This window comes from Plecotus auritus (genome assembly GCF_963455305.1).
Source record: "Plecotus auritus genome assembly, chromosome: 3".
NCBI classification, from domain to species: Eukaryota; Metazoa; Chordata; class Mammalia; order Chiroptera; family Vespertilionidae; genus Plecotus; species Plecotus auritus.
The window spans coordinates 33,335,787-33,359,062 of NC_137772.1; the positions used below are offsets into that span (position 1 = coordinate 33,335,787).

General features: G+C 45.6%; 1 protein-coding gene across 2 annotated transcripts in view; it reads left to right on the top strand.

Annotated features, from left to right (window-relative positions):
- Positions 1–23,276, top strand: part of COL4A1 (collagen type IV alpha 1 chain) — a 140,231-nt gene that overhangs the window by 106,151 nt on the left and 10,804 nt on the right. For both annotated transcript variants that reach the window (XR_013960181.1, XM_080661168.1), the window contains exons 25-46: positions 1,440–1,631; positions 2,189–2,357; positions 5,074–5,166; positions 5,254–5,358; positions 7,786–7,883; positions 9,523–9,673; positions 9,899–10,012; positions 10,708–10,875; positions 10,986–11,075; positions 12,138–12,290; positions 12,449–12,547; positions 12,660–12,749; positions 13,697–13,836; positions 14,303–14,429; positions 14,527–14,607; positions 15,121–15,219; positions 16,293–16,343; positions 17,467–17,652; positions 18,307–18,440; positions 20,678–20,750; positions 21,518–21,589; positions 22,687–22,815. Coding sequence is in view for 1 of the 2 variants with exons in the window: in XM_080661168.1 (XP_080517294.1) it covers positions 1,440–1,631; positions 2,189–2,357; positions 5,074–5,166; positions 5,254–5,358; positions 7,786–7,883; positions 9,523–9,673; positions 9,899–10,012; positions 10,708–10,875; positions 10,986–11,075; positions 12,138–12,290; positions 12,449–12,547; positions 12,660–12,749; positions 13,697–13,836; positions 14,303–14,429; positions 14,527–14,607; positions 15,121–15,219; positions 16,293–16,343; positions 17,467–17,652; positions 18,307–18,440; positions 20,678–20,750; positions 21,518–21,589; positions 22,687–22,815 (2,614 nt within the window). In the remaining variant the exon portion in view is untranslated. The remainder of the gene's footprint in view (positions 1–1,439; positions 1,632–2,188; positions 2,358–5,073; positions 5,167–5,253; positions 5,359–7,785; positions 7,884–9,522; positions 9,674–9,898; positions 10,013–10,707; positions 10,876–10,985; positions 11,076–12,137; positions 12,291–12,448; positions 12,548–12,659; positions 12,750–13,696; positions 13,837–14,302; positions 14,430–14,526; positions 14,608–15,120; positions 15,220–16,292; positions 16,344–17,466; positions 17,653–18,306; positions 18,441–20,677; positions 20,751–21,517; positions 21,590–22,686; positions 22,816–23,276) is intronic.

Sequence of the window (23,276 nt, forward strand, 5' to 3'; positions counted from 1 at the left end):
CTGGAAGCACACTGGATGGTGCATCTAAGAAGGTACTGTGCCATGTTTGGTAGAGAAAGAGCAACTGCTCATTCCTTAGCTGGCATTGTTTCAGCTCAGAGGAAGCAATATGGGCAGGAAAATGATTCAGCCCTACCTAGGTTAGTCCCAAATTTACCACTTGTGTGACCTGAGCAGGCCTCGGAACCTCTGCCAGCCTCATCTCCACATTTGTGTAGAGGCAGCTTTTATGAGATAATACCTGACTCTTCAGTGCTCATGTGGTGTGGGGATAAAGTACAACCAAAATAAGACTGCCTGACTGTTATCTTGAGTATTAGCTCCCTCATCTGCTAAAAGGTGCTTTGAATATTTTTCCTGCAGCGTTGGGATAAGAATCAGAGATTATACACACACACACACACACACACACACACACACACACACACACCAATGATTGGGACACATGGTTAATAAATGGTAGCCACTTCTTAAATCTAAAGATTGTATGCATTTTGGTATGTCTTTTGTCTTCCAATTCTTCCTTTGAGACATATATATTACACATAGACACACATATGTGTGATTCACAGATATCTAAGAACCGCTTGAGAGGGAATTTATGAAAAGGAATTCAAATTAAATGAATTATAAAGAGTTTTAAATTCTGCCAAGTCAGCAGGGAGGCTAAAGAGATTTCTCTCCCAGGCCTAAGAGAACAAGCTAGAGAGACAATTACTTGCAACCTTGCCTGTTTTCCTTATGAACCCCAACTCTCAGAGTGGTTGGTGGAGAAACCCTCCATGGGTGTGGGCATCCCTTGCAGATTTAACTTTCCAGGAACTGAAAAATATTCTGTTTGTCTCCTGGGAAAGTCGATTCTTTTGCATTCCCTTCCCAGAGTTTCCTGTCTCTCTGGTGCCCTGGAAACCTCTCCTCCAGAATTTGGAGTGTAAGTTTAAACCTGGACAATTTCAACAGTGACTAGACTTAGAGAAAACATGGCTCTTCCCAGCCCTCGTTGATTCTTAACCACCATCTCCACCTAGAAGCCATTTCTGCAGTTCCTGGGCCCAGGACCTTACACATTCATTGCCTTCCAACAGTTGCTAAAATGTTCTGGTGAATGTTTAACAGTTGTAAGGGGCAAGAAAGCTACCTAAGAACCATTCCGCAAGCTGGGTACCCAGTGCCACACCATTATTCCCCCGCTTGTATTCCAGTCTCTGTTTAGAATCCCTAAAAGGAATATTTTTAAAGTGTTTTTACAAGAAGTGAGGTCAGATCAGGGCTTTGTCACAGCTATTGGATGGTTTCTAGTAAATGAATGAGGAGATCTAAACACATCACCATTTTCAAGGAGGTGGCTTCTTGATTTTGTGTTGACTGTGTAACCAGCCATGCTGGTTTGTTCTATGGATGAACGTCTCCAGGGGTGTCATAAAGCTTTGTCCTTTCAGGGCCCTCAAGGTTCACCAGGGCTGATGGGCCAGCCAGGAGCCAAGGGAGAGCCTGGTGAGATTTACTTCGACATGCGACTCAAAGGTGACAAAGGAGACCCAGGTTTCCCAGGACAACCCGGCATGCCAGGCAGATCAGGGACTCCCGGAAGAGATGGCCATCCAGGTCTGCCCGGCCCCAAAGGCTCCCCGGTATGTTTATTTCCAGACTCTGAACATGCATTGTACAAATGGCTATGCAAATAATGAAGAATAATTTGTATCATATTTACATATTCTCACTTAAATGCTAATTGTCATAAGTGAACTTGTTTCATGGTCCATGGGAAAACTTGTCTGTAAACCTACGCTGTTGGTGTTGACTTGATAATTAGATAATAATGGATCATTGTCTTCTGATGTATTGGAGGGAACTGAAAAGATTTTCTCATGTCGGAAGGGTGGTGAAGATTCAAGTGAATGGTGTTCAAGTCATCTTTTATAAGAAGATTCCAGATATAAATGCCTCACTCTTTGAAGTATCTCCTTATGTAGGATAAGGGAGGGAGGATGATTGCTCAACTTAGAGGAAAGAATGCTGGTTTCATTTATTAACCACAAGTTGATCTTTGTAGAAGGGTTACAGTAAATAAATAGCATAAGCCAGTTAAACCCTGGTACTTATTTACTACTGACTGTGTAAAAATGTGACACGGACAGGAGTGTTGGTATGACTGATAATAAGATTTCTTTTTCTTGTTTTATCTCAGGGTTCAGCAGGATTAAAAGGAGACCGTGGCCCCCCTGGAGGAGTTGGATTTCCCGGAAGTCGTGGTGACATCGGCCCTCCTGGGCCTCCAGGGTATGGCCCAAGTGGCCCCGCTGGTGACAAAGGACAAGCGGGCTTTCCGGGAAATCCTGGACCCCCAGGCCAGCCAGGTGAGGCCTGAGGACCTCAGGTGCAGCACAAAGATGCACAGGGGTCCTGGACTCAGTGATGTGGGCATGTGGGTTTGGTTTCAGTTCTTCCAGAGGTGACCTGGGCAAGTCCTTCTTTGGCCTTTTTGTACATTCGTTTGTATATAAGACTAGAGGCCTGATGCATGAAATGCGTGCACTTGGGGTGGGGAGTCCCTCAGCCCGGATTGCGAGAGGGCACAGGCCAGGCTGATGGACCCCACTGGTGCAGGGTTGGGGCCAGGGAGGGACACGGGAGGTTGGCCAGCTGGGGAGGGACTGCGGGAGGGCTCTAGGGTGTGTCCGCCCTGTCTCGCTCAGTCCCGATCAGTTGGACCTTAGCAGCAAGCTAACCTACTGGTTGGACTGTCTGCCCCCTGGTGGTAAGTGCACATCATAGTGAATGGTTGAGCGGCCTTAGCATATCATTAGCATATTATGGTTTGATTGGTTGAATGGCTGACCAGATGACTGGACACTTAGCATATTAGGCTTTTATGATATAGGATGGGCCAGATAGTATGTAGGATTGGGCTGAAAAGCATTTTAACATATAGATGATTTTCCTTATAATAAATATATAGCCTATACCAGCTAAAGTCAACCTTTTATGTGGGAGTGATTTCAACATAAGCCCATTTTTTTTAATCTCATCTGTTTTCAGTGTTTCCCATGCACAGTCAGTCCACTTTGGCTTCTGGATATCCCACGCAGTGTACCCTGCCTATTGATTAATTCTATAGCAGTGTCAACTTCATTACTGATATTTAATTCCATGTTGGTTTCAGTCACTTGCTGACTGTTTTTTTCTGTGACTGTGTGTGCCAGGCACTGTGCTTAGTGGTGATCAGAGTGATAAGGGAGACAGACACAGCTCTGCTCTCCTGGAGCTCACTGTGGAGAAAGGACTATGTGCGGGTTTCCCACAAGCATGCTCTATTACAACTTTATTATCAGGGACAGAGGTGCACAAGGGGAAGCCCTGGGTCTTGCACACAATAGGCTCCCAATAAGTTATTAGTAGAATATGATTCAGGGTAGAAATGGAACACTCACATCTTTTCCTAGAAAATCCTGGAATGAGAAGAGGAGAGGCTGGGAATGGCTTGGGTATAGAGGAGAAAAGGAAGTGTGCTTCACTAAGACATGTTTTCAAAGCTGTAAACAATGAATGAAAGGACTTTGGGTGGTTAAAACTGTGACTAGTAAACATTGAAAAACATAATAACTAAGTAGCTGGATAACCAAACTATCCAACAAGAACTCTGTAGGAGCAATTATATTATGGCCTTCTTGCTTATAGATTTGCCAATTCTGTTGTCAGTCATACATTTAGCCCAAGCTTTATCAATTCCTGTGCCCATTGGGCACTATTTCCTTATTAAAACATAGTATAAAGTTCATAAGCATTCTGACCCAGAAAGTATTAGCCAGTCTTTGAAGGAAGTCCAAGTGTAGCATCCTAATGTATCTGCTATTATTATCATTCTCATTGTTTGTGAGAACATTGATTACTTAGCACCAAATTATGACTCCACTGATAATTGTTCTCTGTTTAGTAAGAAATATCTCTTTTGTGACTCATTTGGGGCAGGGAAATACTGAGTTTGACTTCTTTAGAAAGATCCCCAGTCTTAGAAAAGAGACCACTGATCACTTCCCTTCAGCTCCTTATCCCAAAATCTACATATTAAGTGTTCTTTGTACTTCTGGGATTTGAAAACTTGTAGAGCTACAAAATGGAATCAGACATTCTTCTTGGCCAGAAACTACTATCAGAAAAACCAACTGGGGTACATCTAGATACATCCTGGTAGGATGGGGAAGAAGGCATTGTTGACAGTGCTGTTGGTCTTTTTCCGTACTCTGTAGAGTTTCTTAGCCACCCAGACCCAGTCAGCTTTTGGATTAGAAACCTGACCTTTGATCTGCCAGAACTCTGTTTACTCTGGGACCATAAAAGTTTCCATCTCAGGGGTAGAACTGTTAGCAAATACACGTTGGAATCAGTCGGGAGGCATTTCCCACACTCTATAGCTCAAGAATGTGTTGGCTGTCACTGGGAGGTCCTACATATCTTGAATTCTCATAAGGCATGTGAAGAGTTGTTGCACACATTCCTGGAGATGATCCCTTTGGTCCTTTTTTAATAGCTAAATCCTGACGCCCAGCGGGTCTCCTAGTCACGAATGTCCTGGGGGCTGGCTGGTACCTCTTAGCTTGTGCTGGTCTCAACAGCACACATCTGTCCAGCCACAGTTACCAGTAATGCATAGCCATCCATTTAGCACACTGTGAAGATAACTTATCACCAGATGAACATAAGTTAGGTTGCTCACAATGCAACTCAGAATTAGTACTGGCTGAGAAATTGACAGAAAACAGTAGAAATGTTTTGACTTTTTGAGACAGACTAAAGAAGAATTTCCCCAGGCCCATCTCACCTTTTGTCATGGCAGGCCTTTCAGCTTTTCTTGATTCTTACTTTGGACCATGAAGGTATTCTTTAGTCAGACAAATCTAGGTCACTCTGGACATACATTTTGGGGTGAGGAGGAACAACACTCAGTGAAAGATTCTAGAAAAAATAGAGGGAGGAAATGGAGGTGTGCAGATGGAGGTGTCTGTCCAGGTACACAAAGTACGCTCAGAGGACGCAATGCTGTGCTCACACGATGTCCTTGCTCTTTTTTTGCAGGTCTCAGGGGTGAAGCAGGACGAGTCATGCCTTTACCTGGCCCCCCTGGAGCAGATGGACTTCCGGGTTCCCCAGGTTTCCAAGGGCCCCAAGGTACTTTTAAGTTCTACTTCACCTGGAGGTGGAATTAGAACATTCTCAGGTTTTTCTCACGCTGATCATTGGTCTTGCCCACAACAGGTGACCGAGGTTTCCCTGGAACCCCAGGAAGGCCTGGCCTTCCAGGAGAGAAGGGTGCTGTTGGCCAGGCGGGAATTGGATTTCCAGGGCCTCCAGGCCCCAAAGGTAAGCCTGCAGGATGAGCCCAACCATGAGTGGGACCATAGCTCTGATGGTGTTCATCACCAAGGGCTGTGCTCTCTCTGGTCACCTTTACTTGAACTTACGAGAGTATGAGGCAATGGACATGAAGACGCTATGCGAGTAGTGACCATGCAGATATGAGAAGGCTTGCCAATGACCTCACAGTGCAGTGATGTCAGTCACTAAAGCCATGGGTGAAATGGTGCCTGCAACAGAGTGGTTTGGTTGGTGGAGTTGGAACATTAAGGGACTGGAAGCTGCCCAGGAAGCTGGCAGATGATACATGCATTTAAACTCACTGGAGGGAATTCTCTGTCATCAGTGAAGGAAATACACAGCCAGTGGGACCTCCACCCGACTGGGCTTGGAAGTCAGAAGGAAGGTCATGGGGCAGGTGGGGGGATGAGGAGGCTTCAGTCTTGGGGGCAAGGCCTCTGCACATGGGGCTAGTATCCCCACAGGGTGCTGACATTTTAGAACCAGTACTTCTTTCTGAAAGTTGTAAGGAAGTAAAGAGGACATTTCACCATTTTTGTTGCTTTCTTATTCAACTAGTCCTTTAGGTAGACCCTGGCATATAGACTTGCCATGATGAACATGGTCAGAACTGCAAAGGTGCTGTGAGCGATAGGGGCATGTCTTTCCCATTTGGATGGGCATCATGGCCCCAGTTTCACGGACCATTTGGCCCAAACTGAGTTTAAAGACTTGTCAGCCTCCTGGCTTTTTGTCTAGAGGCATGCATCACACCCGCTGTCATGGTTATAGCCTAGACCAGCTGTGGGCAAACTACGGCCCGGGGGCCGGATCTGGCCTGTTCGGCTGTTCTATATGGCCCATGGAGCCAAAAGAGTGGAGGGTTCTCTTGCCCTCCCCTCCGCTCCTTTACTTTGAATTTATATTAGTTCACACAAACACTCCATCCATGCTTTTGTTCCGGCCCTCCGGTCCAGTTTAAGAACCCATTGTGGCCCTCGAGTCAAAAAGTTTGCCCACCCCTGGCCTAGACGCTTGGCGGACCAGATACAGCAGCCTATTTCCTCCTGGAGCCACATAATAACCACCCATGTACGTGGTTACTTCTGTCAGGTGTAAAGAGCAGAAGGCCCTTGATGACCCTCCAAGTTCATGGGGGAAGGCATAGGCCTTCTCCATGTTCATGGACCCCACTATCATATCTAATAAAAGAGTAATATGCAAATTGACTGTCACTCCAACACACAAGTGGCTGTTCCCATGTGGTCAAAAATGGCTGCCCCCATATGGACACAAGATGGCTGCCACAAGATGGCCAGCAGGGGAGGGCAGTTGGGCGGGGAGCAGACCAGCAGGGGAGAGCAGTTAGGGGTGACCAGGCCAGCAGGGGAGGGCAGTTAGGGGCAAACAGGCTGGCAGGGGAGCACTTAGGCATCAATCAGGCTGGCAGGGGAGTGGTTAGGGGGTGATCAGGCTGGCAGGCAGAAGTGGTTAGGGGCAATCAGGAAGGCAGGCAGGTGAGCAGTTGGGAGCCAGCAGTCCTGGATTGGAGAGGGTGCAGGCTGGGCTGAGGGACACACACCCCTGTGCACGAATTTCATGCATCGGGCCTCTAGTATTCCATCTGAGAGCCATACCATTGCCATCATGACAGGTAAAGTTTAACTGATAAAGGTCTTCATTAGAAGCCCTTTGCCCACATCTCATAAACTGCTTGAAGATGCAGATGCTGGTGGGTGGTTAGGTCTACTCTCTGTTGGGGCCCCTCAGCACAACAGCCCCGTAGCAGGTGCCATTGAGGTGTGTGCTTCTGCAAACTTATAAATGACTGCAGGTTATGGACTGCCGCATCCCACAGGAGGGCTGTAAACCAGTGTCTCTTAGACTTTGCTGCACACGGGAGCCATGTGGGCAGCTGTGAGAAAGCCTATGAGCACCTTCGGGTTGGGACCCAGTCTCTAACTGTCGCCATGTGCCTCCAGTGTGCTGCAGCCCCATTTGAGAACCATTGCTTCTCACATTTGAACGCATACAGGAATCACAAGAGGTCTGATGAACATGTGGACCAGCTTCCATACCTCTCTAGCATGGCCACACTTGGGTAGTAAGAGTTTAAAGTGCCATCCTTAGTCTGCAAACGCCAAGGTGTTTGTGTTTGTTTGGGGGGAGTCAGACAGGAAAGAAAATGTCAGTGAGTAGAAGAAAGGGGAGTGTTGGGATTGGTCTGAGTGGTCCACGGCCCCTGAGCTGCCCCAGGTGGCACTGGTGGCACTGCCATGACCAGATGGTCTCATCTTCCTCTTAGAATCACCTCGATGGGGCTTCCTTTTTGTTGGCCACCGCCAATCAGTTCAGTTACCCCTGAGCAAGTGTAAAAGAAGTGCAGAAAGTGGGAAATATTATGTTCAATATTATTTTGTTTCTTTAAAATAGGCGTTGATGGCTTGCCCGGAGATCTGGGACTTCCTGGGAATCCAGGTCGCCCAGGAATTAATGGCTTCCCTGGCAACCCAGGTCCGCCCGGCCAGAAGGTGGGTACTGAGTGTTCTCTGGATGGCTGTGTCCTCCACCCTTGTGATTAAGTGGACACACACAATGTGGGTTAGTAATTTAAGCAAACAACCAATGGGATCAGCATGTTTTGGTTTTTAATGAAATAGCATAGAGTAGAAAATACCAAAGTATACGGCACATAGTAGTAAATGTTTTGGGGAAAACCATCTGTTTTCACTTTATGAGTATGTTCTTGCTTGTGTGTGTACTGCATCTCAACATACAATGTCTGTCTTATTGTGGGTGGCAGAAGAAAGCTGTTTGAAAGCCACTGTCCTACAAGCTGTACTAGCCCCTCAGGAAGGTCTAGCATAGTGTTTCTCAGCCTCTGCATTATTGACTTGCTGGTCCAGTGATTTTTTTTTTTGTGTGGCGAGGGCTGCCCTAAACATTTGGGATCTTTAGCAGCCTCCTCTGTGATACTTAAGGAGCATGCCACACCCACCCTAGTTGTGACCACCAAAAATATCTCCGGATATTACCAAATGACATTCGGGGGGTCGGGGGGCAAAATGGCCCTGGTTGGGCACCCCTGGGCTAGTGTGACTTTAGGACTCTCCTTGCCCTCAAACATCCCCTCTGCCCACTTGCTGACTGTTGAAATTCTGCTCGGTAAGTGTAACTGACTCATGGTTAGATCCATTTCTGTTCTGATGATGAGGAAGGGAAGGGAAATTCCCCGAAGGCATCAGTCCTAAAAGGGAGAAAGGGCCAAGGGCAGTCCCTTGTCAATGTAGAACTCGGCTGGCCTGTTTCCTTTCTGTGAGGAGTTCAGGGAAAGCTGTGGGGATCGGGCAGGGGTGCAGGGAGGCAGCTGCGCCTCAGTGACCCCGGGAAGCTCTTTCCTGAGAAACACCTAACTTCCTGGTGTCCCTGCTCTGTGTGGCTAAAACAGAAGAGGGGCCTCTGGAAATCTATCTTTATAGAACACTCCTAACCTGCACTTGATTTGAACATTAGTCAGTGGTAGTGGCGGGTGGATCATCTTAACGCTGTGGTTAGTAAACGCCAAATGCACATGGAATTAAGGATTTGGTTCATGACTTAAAACATTGTGCTTTTTCAAATATCCCTTGGATTGAGTTCCTGGCATTTTGCAAATTTCCTGCTGGGATGTGTAGAGAAGTCACCAATGCCCCCTCCTGTCCAGAGTCCTCATCTGGAAGTTGTCACCAACAGTGGACACCAGAGGGCACTGTGACGGACACAATGGCCACCTACTGCTTCGCACAGCCTATGTCAGCGCCTACATTGGGGCTGTTTGGAAGCAACTACATAAAGGGTGTCCTGTTCCTGTCCTGGAACTTTTCCTCTTCTTACAAAAATATCTATTAGCTGGGCCACCAATCACATTCAGACAAGTCATTGGGGGTGGGGGTGGGGGGTTGCCTCTCCTTCTTTGTAAAATGAAAACGATAAAAATTGTCTACCTTTTTGGCTCATACTGAGATTGAAAGGAAATAGTAGGTGTGAGGAAGCTTTGCAAACAGAAGCGGATTGGGCAGGTGTTATTAAGTGCACCACGGAATCAGTTAACAGTCTGCACTTTTGCTCTTGGCTGATAAAATCGTGGGCTTTGTTGGTTAACTTGCTTCTCTGTGCTTTGGGGCTTTCCAGGGAGAGCCCGGGATTGGTCTGCCAGGACTCAAAGGAGCGCCAGGTCTTCCAGGCACTCCTGGCACACCTGGGGAGAAGGGGAACATCGGGGGACCAGGCATTCCTGGAGAGCATGGAGCCATCGGGCCCCCTGGCCTTCAGGGAATCAGAGGTAACTTCTTACAAGTAAATCTGGACTGTGGCAAAGACTGGGTCTGTTTATTTTGTGTCCTCAGAGCACCTATTAGGCTCTTAGTGAGTGTTTGGTGAATGAGTGATGAAAGACGTAGAGCACATGGCTTTCTGTTGTTGTGGCTTATTGTACAAGTAGATAGTGTGTGCTGTGAAACATGCTGTGGTCCCCATGCAGTTTACTCACAGTTTCTTCCCCATCCAGGTGACCCAGGACCTCCTGGATTACAAGGTCCCAAAGGAGCTCCAGGAGTTCCTGGAATTGGTCCCCCTGGATTGATGGGCCCCCCTGGGAGACAGGGACCACCAGGATCCTCAGGTGACGTGACATTCTTCCAGAATGATTTCTTTCCCTAAATCATATTCATGACGGGATAGGAGCTGATGCTGGAGTTTCCACGAAATTAGCAGAATCTGTGAATAAAAAGGCGAAAAGTAAATTCTATTTGTGGAAATAAGTTTGGTTGTTTGCTTAAATGTAGTCACAGGTGTCTTTCTTCTTCTCCCACTGGGCTTGGTTTATAAGACCTCCCCTTTATTGTGCAGTCAGTAACTTTTTCAAATTCAAAATGAGGGTGTGTATATCTTATCTGTCCATGGAAGGGTTAGTAAGTTGTGAATAATCTGAGTCCACATCTAGAAGCTTCCTTTGCCTTTGATAATAATTGTAGAATTAAGACAGTGATGGTGGACTATGGCAAGACAATCAGTGAAAAGCGGTTGAAGAGAAGCTAGTCTTAGGTCTAAACACTGCGGAGAGATGGGATGGTGTTTCGAGTGCTAATTACTGACTAGTGATGGCAGGAAGGAGGGACTTTTTCTTGGGACATTGTTTGTCCACCGACTGCCTCAGTAACCCTAAACACCTCTCTGGGAAGGTGACAACCCGCCAACCTCCAGCGTGGGCGGGTTCACATACTTTCTGCAGAAAGTAGCAATTAAGCTCAGTCAAGTGCATTGCCCAACCACGCTGTAAGTTCTGCTAAAGGTTATTTGCTCTTCACCTACCTTCAGGCCCTCCTGGAGTGAAAGGAGAGAAGGGTTTCCCCGGATTTCCAGGCCTGGACATGCCAGGACCCAAAGGAGATAAAGGCACTCAAGGGCTCCCCGGCCTAACTGGACAGTCGGGGCTTCCTGGTCCTCCTGGACAGCAGGGGACACCAGGACTTCCTGGGTTTCAAGGTAAATGATTTGTGAACTCCTGCCCCAAAGTGATGCTGAGGTGACACCTTACCTCATCATGACCCTTACCATATGTCATCAGCATTCACAGTCCTTCCATCTGGCTACAGGTCTCAAGGGAGAGATGGGCGTCATGGGGACCCCAGGGCAGCCTGGCTCTCCAGGACCAGCGGGCACACCAGGATTTCCGGGTGAAAAAGGTAGGATCTGATAACTTCAGAAAAGCCTGTCTGATGTCTATGTCTCAATGCTTCTTGGGAAATTCAGCAATGGTTATAGATGATGTTTCATTTCAAGAGGCAAAGGAAAGAAGTTAAGAAGATCAAGCAAGGGATCTGAAAGATTCCTCTTACAGTAGGAATTCCTGGTGCATAGGGTGTGTGCTCTGCCAACAAATTAGAGAGGAGACAAGTTTCAGGTGTTTCTTATTGGCACAGCTGAGATTCATTTTTTTTTTTTTTTTTTAGAAATGGTGGACTCTTCAGTCATGTGAGGTCACAGAAACTGAATCCTTAGACTCAGATTAACAAACTGGGCAAACTTATGTCTTAATTTTTATTTCTTATCTTGCTATTTTAACTTGGTCCAAAATAACATTAAAAAAAAAAATGACTTTGCATGTGAGACATAAAAATGGTGATTGGTTGATTTGTTTAGTAGAACAGGAAAATTCCTCTTTTATTAGTTTGTATAGAATTGAGTGGCACCATGAACAGGAGTGATAAAGGTATTTAGGGAAGAGAGAAAGTCGAAATTATTTAAACTAATAAGTGAAGTCACAAATATTAGAATTCTTAACAAAGAATGAATTCTAGAAAATGGCTTTATTGTTCATTGACCTGGATCAGATTCTTCTAGGTAACTCGAAACCAAAGGTTACACTTACCATTTAATGCCATTTCTGGGTAGTCCATTAGTTCTTTTTTTTTTTTTTTTTAATATTTTTTATTGATTTTTTTACAGAGAGGAAGGGAAAGGTATAGAGAGTTAAAAACATCGATGAGAGAGAGACATCGATCAGCTGCCTCCTGCACACCCCCCACTGGGGATGTGCCTGCAACCAAGGTACATGCCCTTGACCGGAATCGAACCCGGGACCCTTCAGTCCGCAGGCTGACGCTCTATCCACTGAGCCAAACGGTTAGGGAGTCCATTAGTTCTTTACACTTTCTTTCTCAGTTGTTTCCACTAGCCAGAAAGAATGCCACTGCCTCTGAGATACTTGGTCACTTCTCACTGGGTGCCTTCTCTTTCCTCTATAGGGGACCATGGCTTTCCGGGCTCTGCAGGACCCAGGGGAGACCCTGGTGTCAAGGGTGAAAAAGGAGCTGTCGGTCTCCCTGGCAAACCTGGGACTATGGATAAACTTGACATGGACACCATGAAGGGTGAAAAGGGAGATCAAGGAGAAAAAGGTAACCTGGAGGGAGCTTTTAACAATGGAGATAGAACGACTTGCCTAACCAGTGGTTTGGTTCTCCACCCATAATATCAAACCAACCCGTGTTTCTGCAGCACTGCCCTATTTTAAGTAGGCATGGCTCTTCACTATTTTCTCATGTGTGTTCTGTAGGACAAGTTGGCCCAATTGGTGACAAAGGATCTCGAGGAGACCCTGGGACCCCAGGAGTGCCTGGAAAGGATGGCCAAGCAGGGCATCCTGGGCAGCCAGGTATGAAGTGGAGTTCAAGTTCACCAGCATGGCAGGCCCTCATGCTGAGGTAATGCTAATGGGCACATTTTGTATGTATTAACCTGTTTGGTTTTTCTCTTTATTACTTTAGGACCTAAAGGTGATCCAGGCATTAGTGGAACCCCAGGTTCTCCAGGACTTCCTGGACCAAAAGGATCGGTTGGTGGAATGGGCCTGCCAGGTACGTTGGGTTTAGAAGAGGAGTCTTCTTTCTGGTCCATGCACATGCATTGCTGCAGGCTGAGGACATAATCTAGGCCAGTGGTCGGCAAACTCATTAGTCAACAGAGCGGCAAACTGTGGCTCACGAGCCGCAGTTTGCCGACCACTGATCTAGGCAGCTGTGTCTTTTACACAAACGCACATCTTCATTTCTTTATGGTCTCTTACCTGGGGGTGAATGGGATTTTGCTGAGACTATGACCATTGCTAAAAAACAAGTCACAATTTAATAACAAAACATGGGCTGTACACCATCAACTTTTGATGATCTCATGCTGCTAAAGCCCTTTGACGTTAGCTCAGCAGAATTCTCTGGGCCCCTCTGCCCCGGTCCTGAACTGGCTTTAGCACTTTGCTGTCAGCATTTGTTCTGGTGACAGCAGCCAGAGAGGAGGCACGTGAGAGAAGGCAGAGAGCTCAGGACTCAGATTGGTCTGGATGCTAATGCAGACAGGTTGCTACCGTCCAGACGGGAAACATCTAGGTTTCTGGTTGCACTTATAAGTAGGTTTGGCTACTCACATACATTACGAAACCAAGTACACGTGTAATCTTCAAGGCCTGTCTCATGCCCCTCTGATTTGTTCAGATAATGAGAGTTGATTGTAGAATATAGAACATAAAAACCATTTCTCACATTATTGTAGAAGTAAATATGCTAAGCAGTTAATGTATTTCTTATCTCTTTTTATGGAACGATTGTCTCTAAAACATAGGAGAAATGTTTTCTTGTGTGGCTTTCATGGGTTGGGTGACTGGCATCTGCCAGGATGACTTACAGATAAATAAATGAAGGGACACATCTTCATTTACCTTAGTCATGGCTGGTTGTCAAGGTGCTATTTAATTTTTTATTATTAGCACCTGCTCCTCACACATTTAAGTTTCCATTGTTTGTGTTTATAGGATCACCTGGAGAGAAAGGTGTGCCTGGAATCCCTGGCTCACAGGGGGTCCCTGGCTTACCTGGAGAGAAAGGAGCAAAAGGGGAGAAGGGGCAGGCAGGCCGGCCTGGCATTGGAATTCCGGGACAGCCTGGGGAAAAGGTAACGGCAGCCTGCACGGAAACCGCCCCTCCCATCATTCAAGTGGAAACCCTTCCTTAGGAATTTTCAGGAAGCATCTCAGCACATTAAATGAACCATAACAGAGAACAATTTCCCTCAACTTATTATAAGTTGCCTCTCTTCTCTACTTCCATTCATGACCCTGTCCCAAGGAAAAATCTGGAAACTTGTTGAGAGGCAAGGGCAGCAAGCTGTCACTGGAGAGGGAAAGAGAGGGGGAGTGTGAAGCAACCTGAGAAGTAGGCCGATAGTTGGCTCTTTGGCTCTGGGTTGTTGGTTTTTCAATTTTTCAGGTGTGGACTTGGATTCTTTGGTTAGAAAGCTGGAAATGAACCCCACATTGCAATCTTTATTGCACCAAAATGTATAGGATTATCCAGAAAGCATCTACAGACACATGTTTGGGGGCAGATATAATATTCATGGCCCCAATTTTTACTCACAGGGAGATCAAGGGATAGCAGGTTTTCCGGGAAGTCCTGGAGAGAAGGGAGAAAAAGGAAGCCTCGGGCTCCCAGGCATGCCTGGGCCTCCAGGCCCCAAAGGATCACCAGGAAGTGTTGGCTATCCAGGTAGGTGGGCGGGAGCCTTCCCCTGAGCTTGGGCTTCTGAGATGACAAAGAAAAACTCAAAGTCATGGGCATGCTGGTACTTTGTTTTTTCTTTTAGGAAGCCCTGGGTTGCCTGGAGAAAAAGGTGACAAAGGCTTCCCGGGATTGGATGGTGTCCCTGGCGTCAAAGGAGAACCAGGTAGAGACCACTTTTTAGAACGCGGACTGGGGCTCCTGGAAGAGAGGCCAAGGTGATGGCCAGGGAGGTGGGGCATCAAGCTTCCAGGGAGTTACCCTCCCAGACAGCAAGTTGTGGGCCCAGGATATCCCTGCGTGACCTTTGGATGATCAGAGACAAGTCAAAGCCATCACTTCAGTTTTCGTATGAACAAACTGATCCTTGGGGGCCGGACAGGGCCTTTTCAAGGTCTGGCCACCCGTTAGGAATTAGAACCAAAGTCTCCGGGCTGGGTTTATAGCTATTTCCACTCCAATTGGTTCTAGAAGGAGTTTTTCATTGATTGGCGAGAGAGTTTGATGTACTTTCTCTCCACTCTTACCATCATTTTGGCATCGGGAGCAGTGGGGTTGCTAGCAGCGTGGCGGGATGTCAGGAGTGAACTTGGGGTGTGCCTGGGAATGTACCATTTTTCATAGGCACAGCGTGCGGTGAGAGGTTCCATGCCTGACTGACATGACCTTTCTCTTCAAGGTCTTCCTGGACAGCCTGGTGCGACGGGCCCACCCGGCCCGAAAGGGGAACCTGGCAATGATGGATTTCCAGGGTCGGCGGGAGAGAAGGGTGAACCAGGTATGTCCAGCTGCTGTTCCCATTCAGAATGGGACTATTCTCTGCAGTAAACATCTCCCCGAGACTTACAGACCGGAGCTGGGTACAAAGTGGTATCGAGGCCATTCCTTCTTATAGCCCTGAAAACAGCAGCGTGGACAAGGGCAGCAGGTCTGGATGGGAAACAGAGAAGGCAGGAAGGGGGTTGTTTATTTCTTTCTCTCACAAATACTTATGGAAATCTGTCCTCGAAACTGCTCAAGCTCTTGGTGGTGAGTGAACGAGCACACATCAAAAGCCCAGACCACTGCCTTCTCTGCCTGGCCTCTCCCTCTTTAGAGAAATGGTCCCAGGGATATTTGCTGTTTCCCGAACATGCTCTGTCCCTGATGGGGGTGGTAGGTGCAACTTGGGCAGCAGTGCTGGCTGCTAGTTTGGAGGGTGACGGTTGCATGCATGCTTGTAGGTAGCCGGAGTTTACCCCGGGTCAGGGGCATGGAAGGAGGAAAATGTCACTGGGGAGGAGCATCCAGGGGCTTTTATTGCTGTTAGTGTTGGCCTCTTTTTTAAGTTCGTTTTTTCATTCTATGCACCTTATGTGTATATTATGTACACTCATTTTCCTATAAAAAGAATTCTTAAAAAATGCCTCCACACCTTCTTCCCCTCATTTTAATCTTCCCTGAAGCCCTTTCTCACATTTGTGGGCTCCCTCCCTGGTGGCTGCTTCCCCGAGTGTCTCTGGCTCTCCCTACCTCTCTTGAGAATAGCTGTCAGTTGGGTGGTTGTCTGAGAAGAGCCAATTTGTGAGTCTCCAGACAGTCGTAGGAAAAAAGTACTCATTTGTACAGATTATTTCTGCTAAGTGTCATAATGGTTCTGAGCTGAAAGGGACTTAGGAAAAAGCACTAAATTATATCTATCCTGTCAAGGGTATCTTAGGAGGACTATAGGAATGTAATTTCATTCCCATGGTGCAATTAACTAATTTCTGTGTTCTGCAGATGGTACAGGGTATTGGTACTGCTTTGTACGGTACCTGCAGATCAGCTCTTTTAGGAAAGATGAACACTGCTTCTCCCCTCCTCTTACAGGTATACCCGGAAGAGGTGTTCCAGGGTATCCAGGGTCCAAAGGAGAGAAAGGTAACGTACGCTGAATGTGTCCTTCCTTTTCCACTCACCGATGATGCACACGGTGCCTGCAGAACAGGGTGAAAGTTTCAGTGAGGTAGTTGGACATAGACAGTAGATACTGGGTTTGGAATAATCTAATTGACATGTTTTCTGGCCCGTGACAAAACACCACACAGTTTTGGATTTATTGCCTTGTGAGACGGCAGAGGGAGAGTCAGGAGGGGGGCTCTGTGATCATGTCAGGTGTTGGCCCTCTCTCTTTCCCTTTTTATTTTTTCCTAATCACCTTGAAATAATCCTAGAATTTTTGTATTTTATTGGAAGGTTTGGGGTAATATGTTTTAAACTAAACATGTAGTTCTTTTTTTTTTTCCCGTAAAAGCTCTTAAAAAATACATACACAACTTTTAAAACAGTTTTATTACTATGAACATACAATAAATTGCACTTACTTAAAGTGTGTGATTTAATGACTTGATATATGTATGCACCCATGAAAATATCACCACATTCAAGATGGTTAACAAACCCATCACCTCAAAAGTTTTCTGTGCTGCTTTGTCATCCCCCATCCTGCCTCTTCCTGCCCCCAAACATTGACCTGCTTTTTGGCACTATAGATTAGCTTGCATTTTCTAGAATTTTACATAAATGGAATCCTGCAGTATTTTACTTTTAGTCTGCCTTCTTCATACAGAATAATCAGTTTGAGATTCACCTGTGGTGTTGAATGTGTCAATAGATCATTTTTTCCCTTGCTGAGTGATGTTCTGTGGTGCGGACATAACGTATTTTGTTTATCCATTCACCTATTGGTGGAACAAGCCTTTAACTTTAGCAGTGCTACTGACCGTAGGCTTATCTGAGCATATACTCAACATGCCTTTGGCATAGAGCACTTCCTTTAAAAAGTATACAGAATAATAGCTAAGAATGAGGGCCAGGCTCTGGTATCCTAAGCTGACTCCTCATTAGGTTGGCCGTGGTAGGAGTGTTAATTAATAACAAGGAGAGGAAAGGGCACCCGGCTCCAGTTTTCCTCCTGGAGCCTCTGGAAGCCCCTCCCTCCTATATTTTGGGATTTCTCTTCTTCCTGCCTTTCTCATGATCTCAACCTGTTTTTATTGTTTAGGCTCAAAGGGTGAAGTGGGTTTCCCAGGATTAGCTGGGAGCCCAGGAATTCCTGGATCCAAAGGAGAGAAAGGATTCTCGGGTCCTCCGGGGCCACAAGGACAGCCAGGATTGCCGGGAGCTCCAGGCCGCCCCATGGAGGGGCCCAAAGGAGACCGGGGCCCACAAGGACAGCCTGGCCTGCCAGGTAAGGTGTCTGACCAGGGGCAGAACTGGGGCTGAATCAGAAGGTACAAATATACAAAGTGTAAAAGAGATTAAATATATACATTCTCGATTGAAGTTTATTTAGAAGTTGACAGCATTTATTTCAACTTAAAACTGCTTCAGACATTGGGCCTTTGTATTTTGGTCTGGGTCATTGCTTTCCTGTGTCCTTTCTGTCAAGGAATTCAGTATATATGACACGTGATTAAGGGAGAGGGGAGAGAGGGTTGTGGGAAAAGGCTGGAGCACAAATGGCACCTGTGCTGGTTGTTCCGGCCAGATGACATCTGGGAGGCCTCCCCCTCACGGCCACGGGGACTGCTGCAGCACCGCTGCCCTTGAACCCAGCAACACAGGGCCTGTGGACACTGAGAGGGCAGTGTTTATATCAACCTTTTCTGCCCATTGAGCAGATCAGGTTCTTCCTTCGGGGGCACCTTGTTTCTTTGTGGCTCACACAGCTTGATGCTGTGTTGCTACATATAGTTGGGGACAGTTGAGTGACCATAGATATGGTGTGGTTGTATATGCAATTGGCGACAGTTGGGTGGCAGTGATGACAACCATGGGCCAATGACACCCATACATAAAAACCTCCTCACCTGACATGTGTAACTTTTGTGTCTCCCATTAGGGCCTCCGGGACCAATGGGGCCTCCAGGGCTCCCTGGGATTGATGGACTGAAAGGTGACAGAGGAAACCCAGGCTGGCCAGGGGCTCCTGGTCCTCCGGGACCCAAGGGAGACCCAGGATTCCAAGGCATGCCTGTAAGTTGTCCATTTATAGGTCTTGTTTTTGAAAAGAATCACAAAATAGTATCAAAATAATATGCCTCTGTGTGTGTGCGCACGCATGCATATTTATTACACTCTGAAATCCTCTCTGGATCAGTTCCTTCTCTCTTGCCAGTCATCAGCCATCTTTATTGGCACCACAGTAGGCAACTATTAAACATTTTTCACAGTCTAGTTTTACAGTGACCATTAAAGAGAAATGTTATACCACTTGAAAACACAGTTCAGTGCATGGGTTTAAAAATATACTTACAAACTTGATGCAAAAAGCAAGCCTCAGTAACACAGAAATATACTCCCCATTCCTAGTCTCTTTATGTACTTATGTATAAATATGTGTATGTGTATATATATATGTATATATGTATATGTTTATGTGTGTATGCACTCATATGACATATATATCTTGAAACACACACACACACACACACGCCTATATATAGTTGACCCTGAACAACATGGGTTTGAATGACGCAGGTCCACTTATATGTGGATTTTAAAAAATAAATATACAGTCAGCTCCTGGGTCCTCAGGTTTTGCATCCTCAGATTTAAACAACTATAGATTGAAAACAATATTTTCATTCTGTAGTTAGGAATTCATAGATGTGGAGAGCTGATAGTATGCTTTGTTCCACTATGCCATTTTATATAAGGAACTGGAGTATCCTCAGATTTTGGTATCCGGAGGGGGTTGTGGAACCAATTCCCCATGGATACTGAGGACAACTGTAGTTAAGTTTTAGGGGAGTCAAAAGTTATATAAAAATGTTTCACTGCTCAGGAAGTTGGCACTCCTAACCCCTGCATTGTTCAGGGTCAACTGTATATATTTGTGCATCTTATTTTCGTTATGGCACCTTTTAAAATAAATTAAAGCAAAGAAACAAATATATGTAGGAAACAATACAACTTTTTATATATCAAGAAAGGAACTATGCCGAAACCGGTTTGGCTCACTGGATAGAGTGTCGGCCTGCGGACTGAAGGGTCCCGGGTTCGATTCCGGTCAAGGGCATGTACCTTGGTTGCGGGCACATCCCCAGTGGGGGGTGTGCAGGAGGCAGCTGATCGATGTTTCTCTCTCATCGATGTTTCTAGCTCTCTATCCCTCTCCCTTCCTCTCTGTAAAAAATCAATAAAATATATTTAAAAAAAAAAAAAAAGAAAGGAACTAGAAGAAAAAACAACTCTATCGAGTTAGCAGCTAGAACATGAGATAATATTTTTAAAATACATGAATCCTATATAATAAAAAGGTAATATGCAAATTGACCCCAATGGCAGAATGACCCGGGAATGACTATTCGCTATGATGCGCACTGACCACCAGGGGGCAGACGCTCAGTGCAGGAGTTGCCCCCTGGTGGTCAGTGTGCTTCCACATGGGGAGTGCTGCTCAGCCAGAAGCCAGCTCATGACTGGCCAGTGCAGCAGTGGTGGTGAGAGCCTTTCCCACCTCCACGGCAGCACTAAGGATGTCCATGGGGAGTGGGCCTAAGCTGGCAGGTGGACATCCCCTGAGGGCTCCTGGGCTGCCAGAGGAATGTCTGACTGCCAGCTTAGGCCTGATCCCCGGGGAGCGGGCCTAAGCTGGCAGGTGGACATCTTCTGAGGGGTTCTGGACTGTAAGAGGGCTCAGGCTGGGCTGAGGGACCCCCCTGAGTGCACAAATTTTTGTCCACCAGGCCACTAGTATTGTTATAAAGAAAAATAATTCTTCTTTAGTATATTTTATCTTATTTCCATATTTAAAATCACTTTTCAGATAAAATATGAAGCAAATTCTAAAGAAAAATCACTATGCTTGAGTGTTTAGAGGAAAGTTTTCCAGAAATGTAGTTGGTGTTGGTAGATTGATGTGTTGCCATGATAAATGTTTAGGGAGTCCCAACTCTTCATAGCATTGTGATCTGGGGTGGGACAGCAGAATGTAAGACTTGCACCTGCTCTGAGAACTTACCACATAGATGGACAAGAAGAGGGGATACAGTGAATGAAGCAAGTTGATTCAGTTACCTTGTTTTGACATACATAGAGTTTTTGGCATTCTTTTTATATCATTCAGGTACCACAAGACACCATTTATCCACAAAGGTACTTTGCAGAACATGGAGGGGTTGTCCCAGCTTCCTGATGACCAGTTACTTGAGAGACTTACTGTTCATCTCCTGAATAATTCCCAACTGATGTTCTCTTTGTGTGTCTAGGGGATTGGTGGTACTCCAGGAATCACAGGTGCTAAGGGTGATATGGGACCTCCAGGAGTTCCAGGTTTTCAAGGTAAGACAGTAAAGGTGATGCTGCTTAAAGACACATTTACCTATTCCCAGAGTTTCCTAACCACTGGCACTTTAATATTGATAGAACCAGTATAATTATAGAACAAGTCTTGTTCTCTTCAAATTAAATATGCTATTTCTGTGACAGCCCAATTTGTATAATGCTATGAATGGCTGTATAAAGACGTTCTGATTTTTTTTACTAAGAATCAGTGGATCATTAGCATCTCAATTATTTGAATATCATTAAGAAGTCATGGATTTTGGCCATTCATTAACTTATTAATGTATTGAGCAACTATGTAGGGGTGCCTACCAGCATTCAGACACTGATTTTTACAGCTGAATCAGATACATATGAAAGAAAGGTACATAAAACAAGTTCTCAGCCTGCAGGTGTTTTGTGGTCTATTTGGGGACATGTGTGAATCAGAATGTGAGCAAAAACAGTATCATGTGTCCCTCCACTGGTTGTGAGCATTTTGCAGTTTGTTGCATGTTTGGAAATGTGGTTTTTGGGTTCTTAAAAGAAGAGTTTCATCAAAAGTTTTACATAGTTGACCAGAAGTAATACTCTTTTCTTCCATAAGCATAAATGGAAAAGTTTCACTGAGTGTGTATGTATATGCATGCATGCATATGTGTGTATACATGTACATGTGTATATGCATATGCACATATGTGTGTATATTTACACATGTCTATGCATATACATACTTGTATATCTTTTGTGATTCTGTACAAAGACCATGTTGTGCTTTCTTCCAGGTCAGAAAGGTCTCCCTGGCCTTCAGGGAATTAAAGGAGACCAAGGAGACCAAGGTTTTCCTGGATCTAAAGGTAGGATAATGTGCTTCATTGGAAGGTGCCTTACTGATTTGATTGAACTCTCAGAATTAGGGTATTTGGTTTTACCAATGTGAAAAGTCTCGAAGGTCATTAGAAAATAGTTAATCAACCAAATTCTTTGGTAGCCAGTCAGAATTGCTGTATTTGACTAATCTGGTAGACATTTTTACCAGTGACTTACCTTGAAATCAACGACTTGAAGTTATAATAGGAATAACATCGATCTCGCACAAGTAGGATGAATGAATACTGGTTGGACAGTAAGGAGTTCTTCACAGGAAGGGCTCTTCCTCTCCCCCGCACTAGGAGTCGACAGCGTGTAGTGGCTCCGAAAAGCACAGGATAATTTTAGAAGTAGTTTAATTAAGTACAGTGCATCCCATTGTAATCTTTGCAGGTCAGACCTTATTTCTGGAGCTGTGTTTCGTTTTTTTAAACCTTGTTCCAAGGGAGAGAGTGAGCAACTGAAATGCAGTGAGAAGTGGCATGTCAGGAAAGAAAATAAAAGGGGGAATGTGTGTGGGAGGAGTGAGAGAATTAGGGAGTGCTTGGTTGAAGAAGGGAAATTGAGGCAGACCTCAGACTCCTCTGCAAATTCCTATTATTGCACATATTTCAAGATCTGTCATGCAAAAGAAGGCTTAAGTTTATTCACCATTAAAAAATAAGATCAGTGGTTATAACGTACAGTCAGGCAGATTTTGGATAAGTGTGAGAAGAACTTTCTCATTGCAAATATGGGCACTATCCAAGTCACAAGAGAGACGCCTGGAGAGAATGAGCTTCACTTCCTGGCAGTGTTCAAGTGAGGGCCGGATGGTGGTCGTCAGGAAGTCCAGGCAGTTCGCATCGATGACCCCAATGTGTGTTCCAGTCCCCAGGGCTCAGGATTTTAGGTGAAATAATAAATGTGTGCAGGCAACATGTATGACTTATGAGGATATGATTACTTGTGTTTTTGATGATGATTTTCCATCTGAGAAACATTCTGTTTGGATTGGGTTTCACATTGGACTTTTCTTTGGAAGCTCTTTCGGGCACCATATGTTGACTGTGAAATTGATCAGTGGTATCCCTGTTTCCCACAGGTCTTCCTGGTCCCCCTGGACCCCCAGGTCCCTACCAAATTGTCAAAGGGGAGCCAGGGCTCCCTGGTCCTGAGGGTCCCGCCGGTATGAAAGGGTTTCAGGGACCTCCAGGCCCCAAAGGACAGCAAGGTAAGATTAACCGGGCTGTGCAGGGAAGGAGTGAGGGTCAGGAGGGAAGAGGGCAGGCTTTCCTCTTCACACATATGTCTCTGGGTAATGACTACATAATCACCTATTTGAATATGATTTTCTTACCTTTCTTTAATGCATGTCAAAACCAAACAAAGTTTTTGAGTGGACCTAAAACAGCCAGAATGAAATATAGGAATAGCTAGAAGGACATACAACCTAGCACATCACTTAGAAAAACATGGGTGAAAGGAACCACATCATTGTTACCAGCTAGGACATACTGGGGGGGAGTAGGGGGAGGGGTGGGCAGGAGCAGCCACCTAAAAAAGTAAGAACTGGAGCTCTCGGCAGTTGGTCCCGAAGCTCTACCCAACTGTCAAAGACTTGTGCTTCTTTCTGTTGTTCCCAGGCATCCTAACCTACCCTAGACTCTCTCTGCTTATTTGGGCTAAATACTT